Here is a 15,090-nt window from a genome sequence, read left to right as displayed (position 1 = left end):
GTTATTAAGAGACAAAATTGCTTTCCAGCACTAAAAAACAATTTGCTTTGCTCTCCTGCTCTGCAGCCAAAGAACACAACCTTGCTGTTTTCTTAACAGTTTACTCCCGGGAGAAGGAAGAGGAACGCTATAACTCTTGTCCACCCTCTTTAATCTACTGCAAATGTGTGCTTTATACCTGAAAGTTAATCAGGCTGGTTCTCAATGAGAATAATAAACATGCCACAGAATACCCATGCCACATTTGTAAGAACTGGATTGTTTAGTGTGGCAGCACCTGCAACTGTGGAACTCCCTGCCTATTGAGATCAAGCAGGCGCCTTTACTGTACTTTTTAAAGCACCTGATAAAAACATTCTTGTTTAGGCAAGCCTACCCAGATGCTTAAGGGACGCGGGGGGTGCTGTGGGTTAAACCACAGAGCCTAGGGCTTGCTGATCAGAAGGTCAGCGGTTCGAATCCCCACAACAGGGTGAGCTCCCGTTGCTCGATCCCTGCTCCTGCCAACCTAGCAGTTCAAAAGCACGGCAAAGTGCAAGTAGATAAATAGGTACCGCTCCAGTAGGAAGGTAAATGGTGTTTTCATGCGCTGCTCTGGTTCGCCAGAAGCAGCTTAGTCATGCTGGCCACATGACCCGGAAGCTGTATGCTGTCTCCCTCGGCCTGTAAAGCAAGATGAGCGCTGCAATTCCAGAGTCGTCCACGACTGGACCTAATGGTCAGGGGTCCCTTTACCTTTACCTTTACCCAGATGCTTAGAAAGCTGGGGTAATTTTAATCTGTTTTAGTATTTTAACTTTTATATGTTTTAAAGTATGGCTGTGCTTTTTTTCTTGATTTTATTGTTTTATCTTTTTGTGAACCGCTTTGAGGTTTCTTACAATCAAGCGGTGTATATCTTTTTATTAAATCAATCAATCAATCAATCAATCAATCAAATAATAACTAGCCACATCCCATCCCTCATTTGAATACAAGGGCACATTTAAGCTATGAAGCATAATAAGAGTCAGGCATATCTCAAGCATTTTGGGGGAACCAAAGGACAGTATGATTTGCCTTCTTTGCTCCATATTCACTAAAATCCCCATTATTTGCATGGAGCAGAGAAAGGAACTGGAATCTGGGGAATCCCTGTTTTTCTGGGATGGGATGATAACCCTGGTGCTCCTAAAATTCTGCCAGTCCAGGTAACTGCCTGTTGAGCTGTGATAAAGCTAAAGAAAGCTGACTGTAAAAAAAAAAAAAAAGAAAAAAAGAAGAAGAAGATGCCAAATTTGCATTTTGGGTTTTTTTAAAAAATAAAAAATTCACAAGCTACAGCTAAGTGAGTCAGAAAGCCTCCAGTTCAAATCGCTCAGCTATGAACTCACAAGCAGTCCTTAAGAAAGCCACTATTAAAAGGATAATTATACTAGCCTAGCTTTCCTGGTGGCTATAAGGATTACAGAGATAATGTGCATGTAGTGCTATAAACAACCCCAATTTACTACATTTTATTATTTTACAAGTCAAGTAAGCACTGTCTCTCATTCACCAGGCAAAAGGTGAGCATAAGTGCTCCCTTGAGGCCTAAATGCTCCCTAGAGACCTACATGAGATTTAACCATTTAAAAAAATACTTTGCTGCATTCAAACAGATCTTTTCCATTCCTGCTCCTATTCCTATGAAAATTTCAGCGCTGACTATACTTCAGCAAAAGTGTTGAGCTATTCCACCTTTATAATTACCTTAAAGTGGCCGTTCTTGAGCAAAAGAACTTCAAAGGGAGAAGCCAGCATGAAACCACCGTTCAGTTCTATCACCTGTGGCCTGAATAGAGATAATGGGTTTTTACCCCACTAGTATCAAAGCTTAAGATTCTCACACATCCCTCCTAAACCATGTGTATATATGCCTCCCAACGTAGGGCATTTTATATATATCTAGTCCACAAAAGGTTTTTGTCAGAATAAAATGTGTTATGCCTTTCAGGCGCCACAAGACTCTTTGCTGACTACCTACCTGGAAAACAATACCCCTTCTCCCATTCTACAAGAAAAACATTTCATGCTGCGAAATGTTTTGTGAATACCCGAAGATTCACTGTGATAAGAGAGTATGGAAGATGCTACCCAATTCTACCCTAGTTCATCTTGCAAGCAGCAATTCATTCATATAACCATGAGCGTCCATCCCTTTAATGGTGCTTCTCCTGGGATCTTCACAACTAATGCCTGTACCTTTGAGCAAGAACTAAACTGACTTGAATCCAGCTACCAAGGATGGGGCATTAAATGAAGTTCCAACAAGCACACTTGACAAGTGTTAAATATTTTGCTTCAGCTGAATGGTTTATATTATGTTGATGCATGAGATGAAATGCGTCAAAGCTTTTGACGTTTTCATTAACTTCTCCAATTTGGAAAACATACATTTTACAGTAGCAGACAGTTAGAGCAGTGTGCTTGCAAAGGCGCAGCCTCACTCAGGTTTTCTGCCACTCTCAAATTGTATCTGGGAAGGAAGTCTTGAGTGTGCATGCTTCCTTCCCTGCCCATTCCCTCGTTGTGGAGAAAAGTGAAAGATGGAAAAAGAAAATCACACATTTACGTAAACGTGGGAATTCCTTGAGCCTGCAAGATGAGATGTGGCATTTCTTGTTTGGACGGCGTGAGACCGTGGTGCGAGAGAACACAAACCCCCAGGACCCACAAGACCCATGCTGGCAATCTCCCCAGAAAAATCCAAGGGAGGAAATATAATCAGATGGATGAATCAGAGAACGCTTACCCATACCAAGTATTGGCTGCTAGAGACAGCTGACCTACATACCAGGCAATGAGAGCTCTGCAGCATTATGAAGGTAATCTAAAGCTGCACGTACATTTCCCTGCCAGGTAGAGTAAAACAGCTGCTCAAATGGGGGGGGGGGTTCTACTTTGATTCAAAATATGGAATGTACCGTATTTTTCGCCCTATAGGACGCACCGGCCCATAGGACGCACCTAGATATTTTGGGGGTGGGGGAAATAAAGTAAAGGAGCTTCCCCCGACCCCAGCCCCCAGAACGGGACCCAGAGCAGCTTCGGCATCGCTCTGGGAGCTTGCGGGGCTGGGGGAGGGGGAAGCCCTCCGCCAGCCTTCTAACAAAGTCGGGGTCCCCCAAGTTTGCGGGGCTGGTGACAAGGAGGAGCAGGCTTCTCCCCCCCCCCCCGCCAGCCTTCTAACCAAGTCGGGGGACAGCGGGAAAGGCGCGCTGCGCCTCTCCCGCTGTCCCCCGAGTTTGCGGGGCTGGCGACAGGGAGGAGCAGGCTTCTCCCCCCGCTAGCCTTCTAACCAAGTCGGGGGACAGCGGGAAAGGCGCGCTGCGCCTCCCCGCTGTCCCCCGAGCTTGTGGGGCTGGCGGTGGGGCTCTCCTGAAGCCTGCATTCGCCCCATAGGACGCACACACATTTCCCCTTCATTTTTGGAGGGGAGAAAGTGCGTCCTATAGGGCGAAAAATATGGTATATCACATTGCCAGTGGCTGCTTTTGCATAATACTAAGCTATGGCCCATTTTAGTCTTGGTTTGTTCAACATACTGCTATGAGGGTTTGGAGTTTGCTTGCTTGCTTGCTTGCTTTTTTGGAGCAGGAGTAAGCTGTATGGCTGAGCCCTCTTCTAATTCCTGGATCCAGCATAGATTCAATTGCTGGAATAGACAAAAGGAAAGAGTATAGACTTGAGTTATGTGAGCTAAAAGATGGAAGAAAAGGGGATAGGTTGAAAAGGCAGAGAGATAGAGCCATGCCTGATTTCTGCTGAAATCCAAGGCTGTGGCTATGGGAGAAGACAGACCATCTTAGGGTGTTAAAGCTGTGAACCCCTCCATCAGGGGCTCAGTTAGTAAATAAACCATATATCATAAAGACACCACAGTCTTCACTGTACCTCATTCCAAAGGAAACATCAACCTTAGGGTAAGCTCCTAGAATCCCTGGAATCTCACGTCCCGCAGAGATTGGGATGGCATGCAATAATATTATGAGTTGTCCCACAGACAACTCACATCTTTTTTCACTAAAGCTTTGTCTGTTTTCCAGCAGCTCTTGCCCTGGGCCATTGTAACTTGACGAGTGTTTGGGGTGGGGTAGCTAAACAAACCATGGTTAAATAAGGTTACTACTGTATTCAGATGTAACACGAAACCACAGTTAAAAGTAAGCCATGGATCATATATCAGCAACAAATCATAGCTTCACATCATGGCTTGTTAGCTGAAACAAACCGTAGTTAGTCGGCTGGACTTGGTTTACAACATGATCAAATAAGCTCTGGCTTAGTATTAATGTGCAAACCAGGCCATTTTGGCTTATTCCCAGTTGAAAAGGACATTATTTCTCCAAGCCAGAAGTTTTATAGCCCTTACCATTCTACCTTTAAGGAAATCCTTAATAGCCTTGTACATTGCCTTTGTGGAAGGGGTATCCCCTAACACACCTTTTGATCAAAGCTTCTGCACTTGGGGGCTCAGTGGGAAAGAGGACATTATCCGCTATGTATTAAGTTGTCCTTTATATAAGCATCCCAGCAGCAGCTCTTTTGCTAGTACTTATTAAAAGGCAATTCCTGAGAATATATGTATTCTCTTTGCAGGCAGTCATAAGGTTTAGTAAAAGGTAAAGGTAAAGGTACCCCTGCCCGTACGGGCCAGTCTTGACAGACTCTGGGGTTGTGCGCCCATCTCACTTAAGAGGCCAGGGGCCAGCGCTGTCCGGAGACACTTCCGGGTCACGTGGCCAGCGTGACATCGCTGCTCTGGCGAGCCAGAGCCGCACACGGAAACGCCGTTTACCTTCCCGCTGGTAAGCGGTCCCTATTTATCTACTTGCACCTGGAGGTGCTTTCGAACTGCTAGGTTGGCAGGCGCTGGGACCGAGCAGCGGGAGCGCACCCCGCCGCAGGGATTCGAACCACCGACCTTTCGATCGGCAAGTCCTAATATTTCAGCTTTAGACTAGTAAAAATGTTTTTAAAGGAACCAGGTGGGATAATGAAATAGTTGAATAGCAGAGATATCACACCCAGCAGAGATATCACGCTTGTTAAGACCCCATGCAAGGGACAAACAAGATTTACAAAGCTGTAAATACAGTGGACCAGTGTAAGAGAGAAGCCCATCTGGGCCCCAAAAGTTGGGTGGATGGGAAAAGAAACAGAATAGATGTATATTACATCCAGATTTTTTCAAACACAGTACTATTGTCCCATAGTTTATGACTCACATGCTTATTAAAGTTATATTTAAGTAACCAGTGGGTTTCTGCAAATGAAAAAGCAGCTGTATTTCTAAGAAAGGAGGGAAAGAGAGAACTGGGACCCAAAAACTTGGGCGTGGGAGAGAAAAGACTTCCGATATACAGTGGTACCTCAGTCTACGAACAGCCCTGTTAATGAACAATTTGGTGAACAAACTCCACAAAACTGGAAGTAGGTGTTCCAGTTAGCGAACGGTGGAAGGGCACTTGCAGTGGGAGGCCTCAGCAGGGAAAGTGTGCCTTGGTTTAAGAACGCTTTGGTTTAAGAACGGACTTCCAGAACGAATTAAGTTCGTAAACTGAGGTACCACTGTATTCTGTGGACATACAGAAGGGGAAAGTTACGCTCAGCAGCAACAAGTCAGCCACAATTGTAAACTTGCCAAAGGCAATGGAACAGCAGCAGAGCAGAACAGATCTGATGGAACCAGGGAAATCAGCCAACAAGTATAAAGCAACCAAAGGAGCCAAAGTAATCAATGTAAATAAGGCAACAGGAGCAAATTAGCGCAGGCAACAGAGCTTAGAAACACCAAAAAATGCAGGCAGACAAGCAAGGAAATAGGTTCCCAAAGTGCTTGTCTCATAAGTTATTCTGAATTGTCCTGTAAGGTTTGCCATGAGGGGAAAGGCCTGTCAACCTCTGGTCCTCATTCTAGCAGGTTGTGGCTGATGACAGTGGCCAAGCCACTAAGACAAGTGAGCAGGGTCTAGAGTGGACCACGGTGCCTGCCAACTCCTTGGTGAGTTTGTAGTTCGTCTCACAAGGCTGCTCATCTAAGGATTACAATAAATGCACAGCAAACCTTTCATGTGCTTTTTCACACATCTCATAGCCAACCTATGAGGGCCTGAAGCCTAGTTGAAGCCACAGCAGCAATAGGAGATTGTACAGAAAGGTCAGTTGTCACACCGTCCGTGGTTGGATGCAGAGGGTCAGTCTGGCAGAAACACTTGAGAAACTTTGTGCTACGGAGAGCAGGAAAAAAACGTTGCCACACGGAGTGCTCCTCTGCAAGGTTCTAGCCAGGATATTCTACTGCATTTCCTCCCTGGCTTTCTTTGTGCCCACACCCCACCCCAGAGTTACCCATCATTCCATAGACACTGAGCAGTTTGGGAGGGGATTTTACGTATTTTTTTCCTTTAACAAAACATTTTTGTAGTGCTGGAAACCCCAGGTTTCCCCTGAGCCTGATGTTAACTCCTCTTTTTCAAGGATTGACACTCAGAGTTTAGTATTAGTAGAATATAGTAGAAATGTTCATCTCAGCACTGTTGATAGTGGTCATTGTGTAGACTGTCTCATTTTGCAAGGACAGCTATTGTATAGTGAAATCTACCTCAATAAAGAAAGAAGTAGAAGACACAGCCAAGTTGCCAAAAAGATCTGGAGACGACATTTTGTTTTATCAGTAACAGAACCACTCCTCTCAAGGACTCTGAAGATGCAGTATTAAACTCGCCTCTTCAGGGTATTGTTCAGCCTCTCAAGAGTTCCACATACATTACAAAAATCTCAACACAGATCTACGGGTCAGCATGCAAAAGTGTTTGCTGTGCCCACCTCTGCTGATGTGGGCTTTGTAACAGCATTTTCCACAGCACATCTGCCTTCCAGCAATCTCCCTCTGAGCACAAAACTAAATTTTAACACCACTGCAAATGCTATTAACAGTTCACCGAGTCATTTCTTTTTTTTATTTTACTTTAGGCAATGGAGAATTTCGATCACAACAAAGGCATTCATCATAGCAGCGCCTGTATTCATTTTATAAACACTAGTGATGAGAGGATAGAGGCAGGGTTGATTGAGATCCCCAGTGTTTGTGGATCAAAATGCAGAGTTAGTGTCTTCAGTGGTTAGTAACGTTATTTCAGGTGGCTTAGTCTTCTCCAAGGATGGGGAACCTATGGCCCTCCAGATGCTCCTCTACTCAAAATCCCATGGCAAATGATCAGCTGTAACAGGAACTGTAATCCAACAACATCTGGTGGGCCAGAGATTTCCCATTCTTGCTCTAATGGTTAAGAGACTGAGCTGTGAATCAGACTGTATGTCTCATAAAGACAGTAGGCATCTCAGTACCAGCTACAGGGGAGCAAGAACAGGAGGGAGGAAGCACTGCCCTCATGTTCTGTCAATGGGCTTCCCACAAGTATCTGGTTAGTCACTGTGGGAAACAGAATATATTCATAGATAAGACTTTAGGCTAATCTATGAAGGCGGTTTTTCTTCTTTATTATTTTTTAAAAGAATTACTGTGGAGACAACAAGTACAATCCTCCAAAGCAAGAACGTAAAAAAATGTAATAAAACAACTCTGATGCCCCAAACCTGGGTAAGGTAAGATATATGTTGCAGGTATAATAGAACAGTAACATTAATATTGATGAGGAAACCAGATGATAATTTGAGAAAAGAGCCATGGAGGAAGACTCTTCTTATATAAAAAGTCCCAGTTTTTTGCTCAACCATAGTTTCCTGAGGTAAGCCAACATCTCTCCACAGCAGCCCTATTACCTATAATATGGTAAAAAGAATATGAATTGGTTTACAGGGCCGTGGAAAGAATGACCAAGATATGGTACTGTGAAGAAAGCCATCATTTTTCAGCTTGAGTTTCCGCACCTCTAAAATGAGAACAGCTACAGTTTCTCCCACAGGATTCTCTAAGAATAAGTACCCCCACAACAGTTTGCATATCTAAAATGTTCTTAACATGTACTGTCAACTTTGGAATTACAGATGGTAACTATTTTGTGTGGGGGTTCTGTTCCTGGCCCCCATGCATGTTGGTGGAGCACGAATAAGCATGCTGCACCTCAGTCCTGTTGCGCCCGGCCATTACACCCCTGTTTCGCCCTATTCTGGGTCAAAAAGGACCCACGCACCAGCAATGGTGCATCAATTGGAGACGCCTAAAATGGTTGCTGCCTTTACATGTACAAAAGATACCAGGCTGCAATGTTTTTATTATCTATTCTGTTCATACCTTGTGCTATATATGGCATAGTAAAAGTCCGAACTGGGGATTGGAGAGTACCAGGTTGCTTCCGTTTTATAAAAAAGCAGCTTGCCTGGAGAGTTTTCATTTGACCAGGTAAGAGACTATTTACAAGCTAAGGCTCAGGAGCATCAAGGTGAAATTTACAACAGAACTGTATTCATGAAATCATTTCTACAAGGAACACAAGGGGGTTTAATACAGCATCAAAACAGAAAATGTCTTGAGAAAAAATACTGGTACATTTTGCAAAGCTTAGTCATCAGCTCAATCCATCACTTGCTTTAACTGCAAACACTCAGTGTACAGACGAATATTTCACAAAGTAATATTCATAGCTTTAATGCATGCCACCAGCTGGAGATCTGGGTAGTGAGAACCAGCCAACACCCTGCAGCTTCTTCTAATGCCTCAAGTAGGAGGCAACTGGAAGGAGGGAGAGTCTCTGGAGAGGCTGGTCCTATCTCATTCAAGAAGCATCAATTAAAACTGAGCAATATACAGTGGTGCCCCGCAAGACGAATGCCTCCCAAGACGAAAAACCCGCTAGACGAAAGGGTTTTCCGTTTTGGAGGCGCTTCGCAAAACGAGTTTCCCTATGGGCTTGCTTCGCAAGACAAAATGTCTTGCGAGTTTTTCCGACTTTTTCCCCCTTTCCCCCCCTTTTTCTAATCCGCTAAGCTGCTTATCCGCTTATCCGCTAAGCTGATAAGCCGCTAAAAGCTGCTAAACTGCTAATAGCGCTAATCCGCTAAGCCGTCAATGGGCTTGCTTCGCAAGACGAAAAAACCGCTAGACGAAGAGAATCGCGGAACGGATTCTTTTCGTCTTGCGAGACACCACTGTATTCCCCACAGCTTTCTTCTGAAAGCTGCATTCTGAATGGCTTGCACCTATCCCCTAATCCACCCGAGTCAGCCCAACAAAAACAAATGAGAAAAAATATATTCCAAAGGGGCAGCCATGTTAGCATGATGCAGAAGAGAAATATTCTTGTGAAACCTGAAAGTGCGACTCAAAATGCAGATCACAATCCACTGGTGATATTTTGACGTTTCTAGAGGGCTCATCCAACATGGGGCACTTTTTTCCATTTTCAGGGGTGTTTCCCCTCCCCCCAAGACAACCCACAGTCACCAATGTGCAGCCCTCTTTGGGCTCATTCATTTGCTCCGTCAGCCCCTACAGGCTGCTTAGGCTCTGCTGCTTATATAAACCTACATTAATATTTAAAAATAAAATATAACTTGTTCAATGTTAACAACAGATGCAATAATATTGCATTTTCCGGTGCAGATCGAAGATGTAGAGATTAAAAGGTGAAAGTTTAGAAGCGAATCATTTGTCAGATGGATGAAATAATAATTTCAGTGGGTAGGTGTCTATACAGTGGGTGGTATGTGTCTAACTCATAGAGAAAACCCACTGAAATGAATGGACAAGTTAGAATCTTCAGACTGGAGTCAGGCTCTGTAAATATTTTGCTGAATTCTAAGAGATAGGCTTTAAAATGCACTCAAACCCTGTGTGCAGTTTATCTGTTTTCATTTTGCAATTTTTTTTACACAATTAGTTTTACAACATAAAAAAAAACTTGAAACACAAACAATTTATCATATATATCTTATCGAGACTCCCTTCCCCCTCTTTCTGTGGCTCCTTATTTTTATATTATTTTACTGCATTTCCAAATTAAACCAATTTATTATTTATCCCTTATGTACCATATACATTTATTTTCCACTGCTGCATGTTTTTATATTAAGCCTGCTAACGTCTTAATTTGTTTACAATAATTTTGTATATACGTATTCTATAAATGTATATATGTATTCTATAAATGAGGGACACGGGTGGCACTGTGACTTAAATCACAGAGCCTAGGACTTGCCGATCAGAAGGTCGGCAGTTTGAATCCCCGTGACGAGGTGAGCTCCTGTTACTCGGTCCCTGCTCCTGCCAACCTAGCAGTTCGAAAGCACGTCAAAGTGCAAGTAGATAAATAGGTACCGCTCCGGCGGGACGGTAAATGGCGTTTCCGTGCGCTGCTCTGGTTCGCCAGAAGCGGCTTAGTCATGCCAGCCACATGACCTGGAAACTGTACGCCAGCTCCCTCGGCCAATAAAGTGAGATGAGCACCGCAACCCCAGAGTCGGCCACGACTGGACCTAATGGTCAGGGGTCCCTTTACCTTTACCTTTACTCTATAAATGATTTCCATTCTTTCTGCAGGTTATCTGTTTTCAGTTAACGTACCTCAGGGCAAATAACTAGCACCTCAGCTAATCATGATAATCTACTAAATAAGCCAGGCAGACTCCTTCTCAAAAGGACTGCATTTATGCCACTAAGAAAATCCCTTTCACAACACATGCGATAATTTTGCTGCCGCGTTAAATGACAGTACACGTGGCATTTATTTCACAGACTGCCTTTATCTTGTACCGGTAATTATGGACAACTTCAATGGTTAATATGTGGATTTCTGACTCCGTACAACTGCTGGCAACATGGCTTTGCACAAATTACATTAAATCCTCTTTCTGTGGCTGAGGGCAACTGTTCCTCTAAACTAGAAGTGAGGGCACTTAGGCCTGGGAACAAAATGCAGCCCAATCAGAACCATGAATGTTAGATGAGAGCAAGAAGCAACACAGAAACAAGATGAGAGAGGGACCCAGGGAAGGTGCTCACGCCACATTTAGTAAGAGTGTGCACTCAGTGAGATGCACCTCAGCATCTGGACAGCTTTTCCAAATACACAAAAAGTCCTCTTTAAAAGTATCATAGTGAAGAAAATTTCTCAAACAAAATCAAAATAAATTTAAGCAACTCCCAATGCCTGCAAGTCCAAGCTTATCCAAGCTGTCTGAAACAACTTGGAAAGGTCAACCACCCAGCATTTATGCCAATGCAATATTGGAAAGCCACTGCTCATTGACAAAGAACATGTTTTGCACGCAGAAAGTCTAAAAGTTCAGTCTCTGACCTCTCAGGATCTCACTCAACAAAAGTTGGTAGAGACTTCAGAGACTGCTGTCAAAGTGGGCAAACACAACAGAGTGTTCTCTGTTATTTCACATGGCAACTTCTGTAGCTGCATTTGGATGTAACACTAAACCACAGTTTATGGTCCTGAGACTCATGCATACCTTCCCCACCCCAACACAGAAGCAAGAAGATTGGAAGCATCCAGTTCTCTAACCACAGGTTATCATTTCACCTGAAGTGGGACAAACTGTAGTTATTTTAACCACTGTTTTTCCAAAACAATCAAAGATCAGAAAATACCCTTTGACAAATTGAGGCTAGTTGAAAACAGAAACAGATGCTTCTGATTTCCTTGCTTCTGCACCAGAGCACAGCCAGGAGCATGAACTTAAGGCTCATCTGTGTAGCACTACACTATGGTTTAACATTACATCCAAATTCCATGTTATTACGCTAGCACTAAGACAAGTTAAAAGGAACTTTTCTCACTCATAAATCTTAGGTACTACAGTATAGGTCTTGAGAGTGGAAGTCTCAAGAACTATATTAGTTTTCACCTGTAGCATAGAATCTGTTTGAGGCTTTTCCAAACAATTCCAAAAAAGCATGTTTGAAATTCTCCAGTGCAATTTAATGTGTGTATAAATGTTATCCATATGGGACAGAAAGCAGCCAGATGTACACTGTAACCATGTAGGCTTCCCATGCTCATTGCAATACAAGTAATAAAAAAACTCTCACATGGAAACATCTTGTTAGGGTAACACTCTATGGGTGTGTACACACAAGTCCTATATGCTACGAGAGGTCAATGTTTTGTTCATACAAGTTGCCCTTTAAACAATCAACAGCCCAAACAGCCTTGTGCAAGTCAAGTCACAAACACACAGAACACATTCACAGCACAAATCACATTGCTTTTATACTAAATTAATTGTCATGATGCCACCCAAAGAATCATGTATACTGGCAAGGATACTGAGGATTCTGTGTTTGGTATCCATGTCCTATGGGACAGTCTCAAAGGCACATTTTATCTCAGACTTGCTGAAGCTAACAGCACGATCCTACCAATAGATTACAGAATGATATAGGCCATCCAGTTTATAGACCATTCAGTACACCTCCTGTTTGATACGGGAAATCCAAATAGGGTGCTCCCAACACACAGCTCGACCCACTTCCAGTAAGCAAGAGCCCCCAATACACTGAATTTTTCCATTGCCAAATATTTTAACACCAAGAAGTTCAATAAAAGTATACCCTCTGAAACTTGACCTAGCACTGCCCTCTGAGGAAGCACAAATCCTTACCTTCTTCTACATGACAACCCTCCAAGCCCTAGAAGTATACTATCAGCCCCTCCACCATCTTCTTGCTAAACATATCCAATTCCTTCAATTTCTCCTCATGCTTCTTCATGCTAATGAGCACTGCAGACCCTCCTCTGAACCTGTTCTAGTGTGCAACTCCTTCTTACAGTGTGGTGCCAAAAACCCTGGTCACAGTACTCCAGATGAAGTCAGGCTTGTTCAGAACAAAGTGGAACTATTGCTTCCCATAACTTTAAAACAATGGTTCTAAAATCACATTAACCTCATTTGCAATGACACCACAGCACTAACTTGCATTCAGCTTGTTACTGACTACTCAGAACCACATCCCACTGAGTTCAAACGTGCATAATTCCAGATAGGTGTGAAGAGGATTGCAGCGTAAGCTGAACTGGGGCCAGTCAGCAGGTGAGATATTGTAGGGAAGCCCCAAATACGCTGTATAAGGATAGGGAATATGTGAGCCTCTGGATGTTGCTGAACTCCTAACTTCCATTGACCTAAGCCAACACAACCAATGTTCAGGGATGATGGGAGAAACATCTGGAGGGCCACAGGTCCTCCACCTGCATGACACACGCACACACAAAAAGCTATGGGCGAAATGAATCATTAAAATAAAATAAAAAGACATAGTTCTCGCTCCATCGCAGAACTACCGTTGCCAGGGTTCCCCAGGTGGTGTGGCGGGGAGAAAATTACTGAACCAGTTTGTAGTGTAAAGATATGGTGACAAAGAAGATTGTAAACTGCCCTATGATCCTCAGATAAAGGGGGTATGTTGTTGTATAGTCGTTTAGTCAAGTCCGACTCTATAGAAATCTAATAAACTACAGTACAACAACAATAACATGGGAGAAAACGCTGCAGAAGGCTGCCGGTTTATAGGAAAAGCGCTGTTTTTAAAAACAACAGCACAGCCCTATTTCCTCAAGTGGGTGGGTGTGAGAGAGAAAATCACTCTAATGCATTGCAGGTGAGGAGAGGGAGGTTGGAATTCTGTCTTTTCGAGCGACGGAAACTATTCTTCATAAAACAAGGATTAAAAGTGGCTTGACGTGGTAAATTAAGGGCACGCGGATTCCTTTTCCCAATAGCCCGCTCCCCTTTCCGGCCCTTCGCATCCAAACCTTGCTCAAAGGCAGCTGCCCTATACGAGCAGCCGACCCCCCTGCCCTGGAGCCAGAAGCCAAGCGGCGGCTCCTGCCCTACGAGAGGCCCTCGCTCGCCGCCCTAGAGAGAAAGAGGTGAACGGGCGAGGCCGCCGCCCCGCCTGAGCTCGGGCCCGGGTGGGCGAGCCTTGCGAGGGACCCTCCTGGCTTCTCACCTGCACGGAGAGACTCGAGGCAGGCCGCCCGCCCGCTCCTAGCAACCGAGGAGGTGAGGGACGCAGCGAGGAAGCAGCACGACGCGGGACTTCCGCCCACACCTTAAACTCACTTCCGCCCCAACAAGGGCTCTCGGCTTCTTCACCGGCTCCAGCGGCTCTTGCTTCCGCCCGCCGTTGCCGAGGCTCCGCGTGCCTACGGATCCTCGGAGGTCTCAAAAGACCTGATCTCTCGAACTCGGTCTAGGCGTCCTCTTGCTGCGATCTGCGTGGTGCCTTGCATGTTTCTGCAGCCTGCCTTCTTAATACAGTATAAAGCGCGGAGCAAAGTTGCCAGTATAGTTTATAAGCGTAAAAAGCAACCGTCTGTTTTCAGGGAGATAGACTCTTGGGCAGGGGTAATTTAAGGGGTTGGGAATTGTTGCTGTTATCGGTATTAATTTTGTTTACGTGTTTTTTTAGGTCTTGAGATTTATGTGAAAATTGTGTGTTTTTTATGTTTTGATGTTTATGACTACTTTTGTTATGTTTGAATTATGCACTTTTTCATATTCCAAGCCGCCGTCGGCATGGCTTGAACTATGGAAAGTTAAAAAAAAGGTAAAGGTACCCCTGCCCATACGGGCCAGTCTTGACAGACTCTGGGGTTGTGCGCCCATCTCACTCAAGAGGCCGGGGGCCAGCGCTGTCCAGAGATACTTCCGGGTCACGTGGCCAGTGTGACATCGCTGCTCTGGCGAGCCAGAGTCGCACAGGGAAACGCCGTTTACCTTCCCGCTGGTAAGCGGTCCCTATTTATCTACTTGCACCTGGAGGTGCTTTCGAACTGCTAGGTTGGCAGGCGCTGGGACCGAGCAGCGGGAGCGCACCCCGCCGCAGGGATTCGAACCGCCGACCTTTCGATCGGCAAGTCCTAGGCGCTGAGGCTTTAACCCACAGCGCCACCGAGAGAAGTTAGGGGGCTTTTATAGCCAGAAACATCAACCGCTGTATTTTTCTTCTTTCCAGCAGGTCTTGGTGCAACCAGAGCCTCATTCCTGCCAATTCCCCTCCCTGCTCGAAAGCTTGCCTATTATTTTGTGGACGTTTTTGGTTGGCCGAATCAATGTATTTCCCTAATATGAATTTTGGAATTTTGCTTACAGGTC

General features: G+C 44.5%; 1 protein-coding gene across 2 annotated transcripts in view; it reads right to left on the bottom strand.

Annotated features, from left to right (window-relative positions):
* The window catches only part of WASHC1 (WASH complex subunit 1), a 59,263-nt gene extending 45,160 nt beyond the window's left edge, over window positions 1–14,103 (bottom strand). Inside the window, exon 1 of one of the 2 annotated variants that reach the window (XM_079992783.1) lies at window positions 13,943–14,103. Coding sequence is in view for 1 of the 2 variants with exons in the window: in XM_079992782.1 (XP_079848908.1) it covers window positions 1,732–1,782 (51 nt within the window). In the remaining variant the exon portion in view is untranslated. Of the gene's footprint in view, window positions 1–1,731; window positions 1,819–13,942 lie in introns of those variants that run through there. The other variant, XM_079992782.1, reaches the window with a different exon arrangement.
* Between the last annotated feature and the right edge of the window lie 987 nt (window positions 14,104–15,090).

Source organism: Podarcis cretensis, assembly GCF_951804945.1.
Source record: "Podarcis cretensis genome assembly, chromosome: 10".
NCBI classification, from domain to species: domain Eukaryota; kingdom Metazoa; phylum Chordata; class Lepidosauria; order Squamata; family Lacertidae; genus Podarcis; species Podarcis cretensis.
This window is presented reverse-complemented; position numbering and strand designations above follow the sequence as displayed.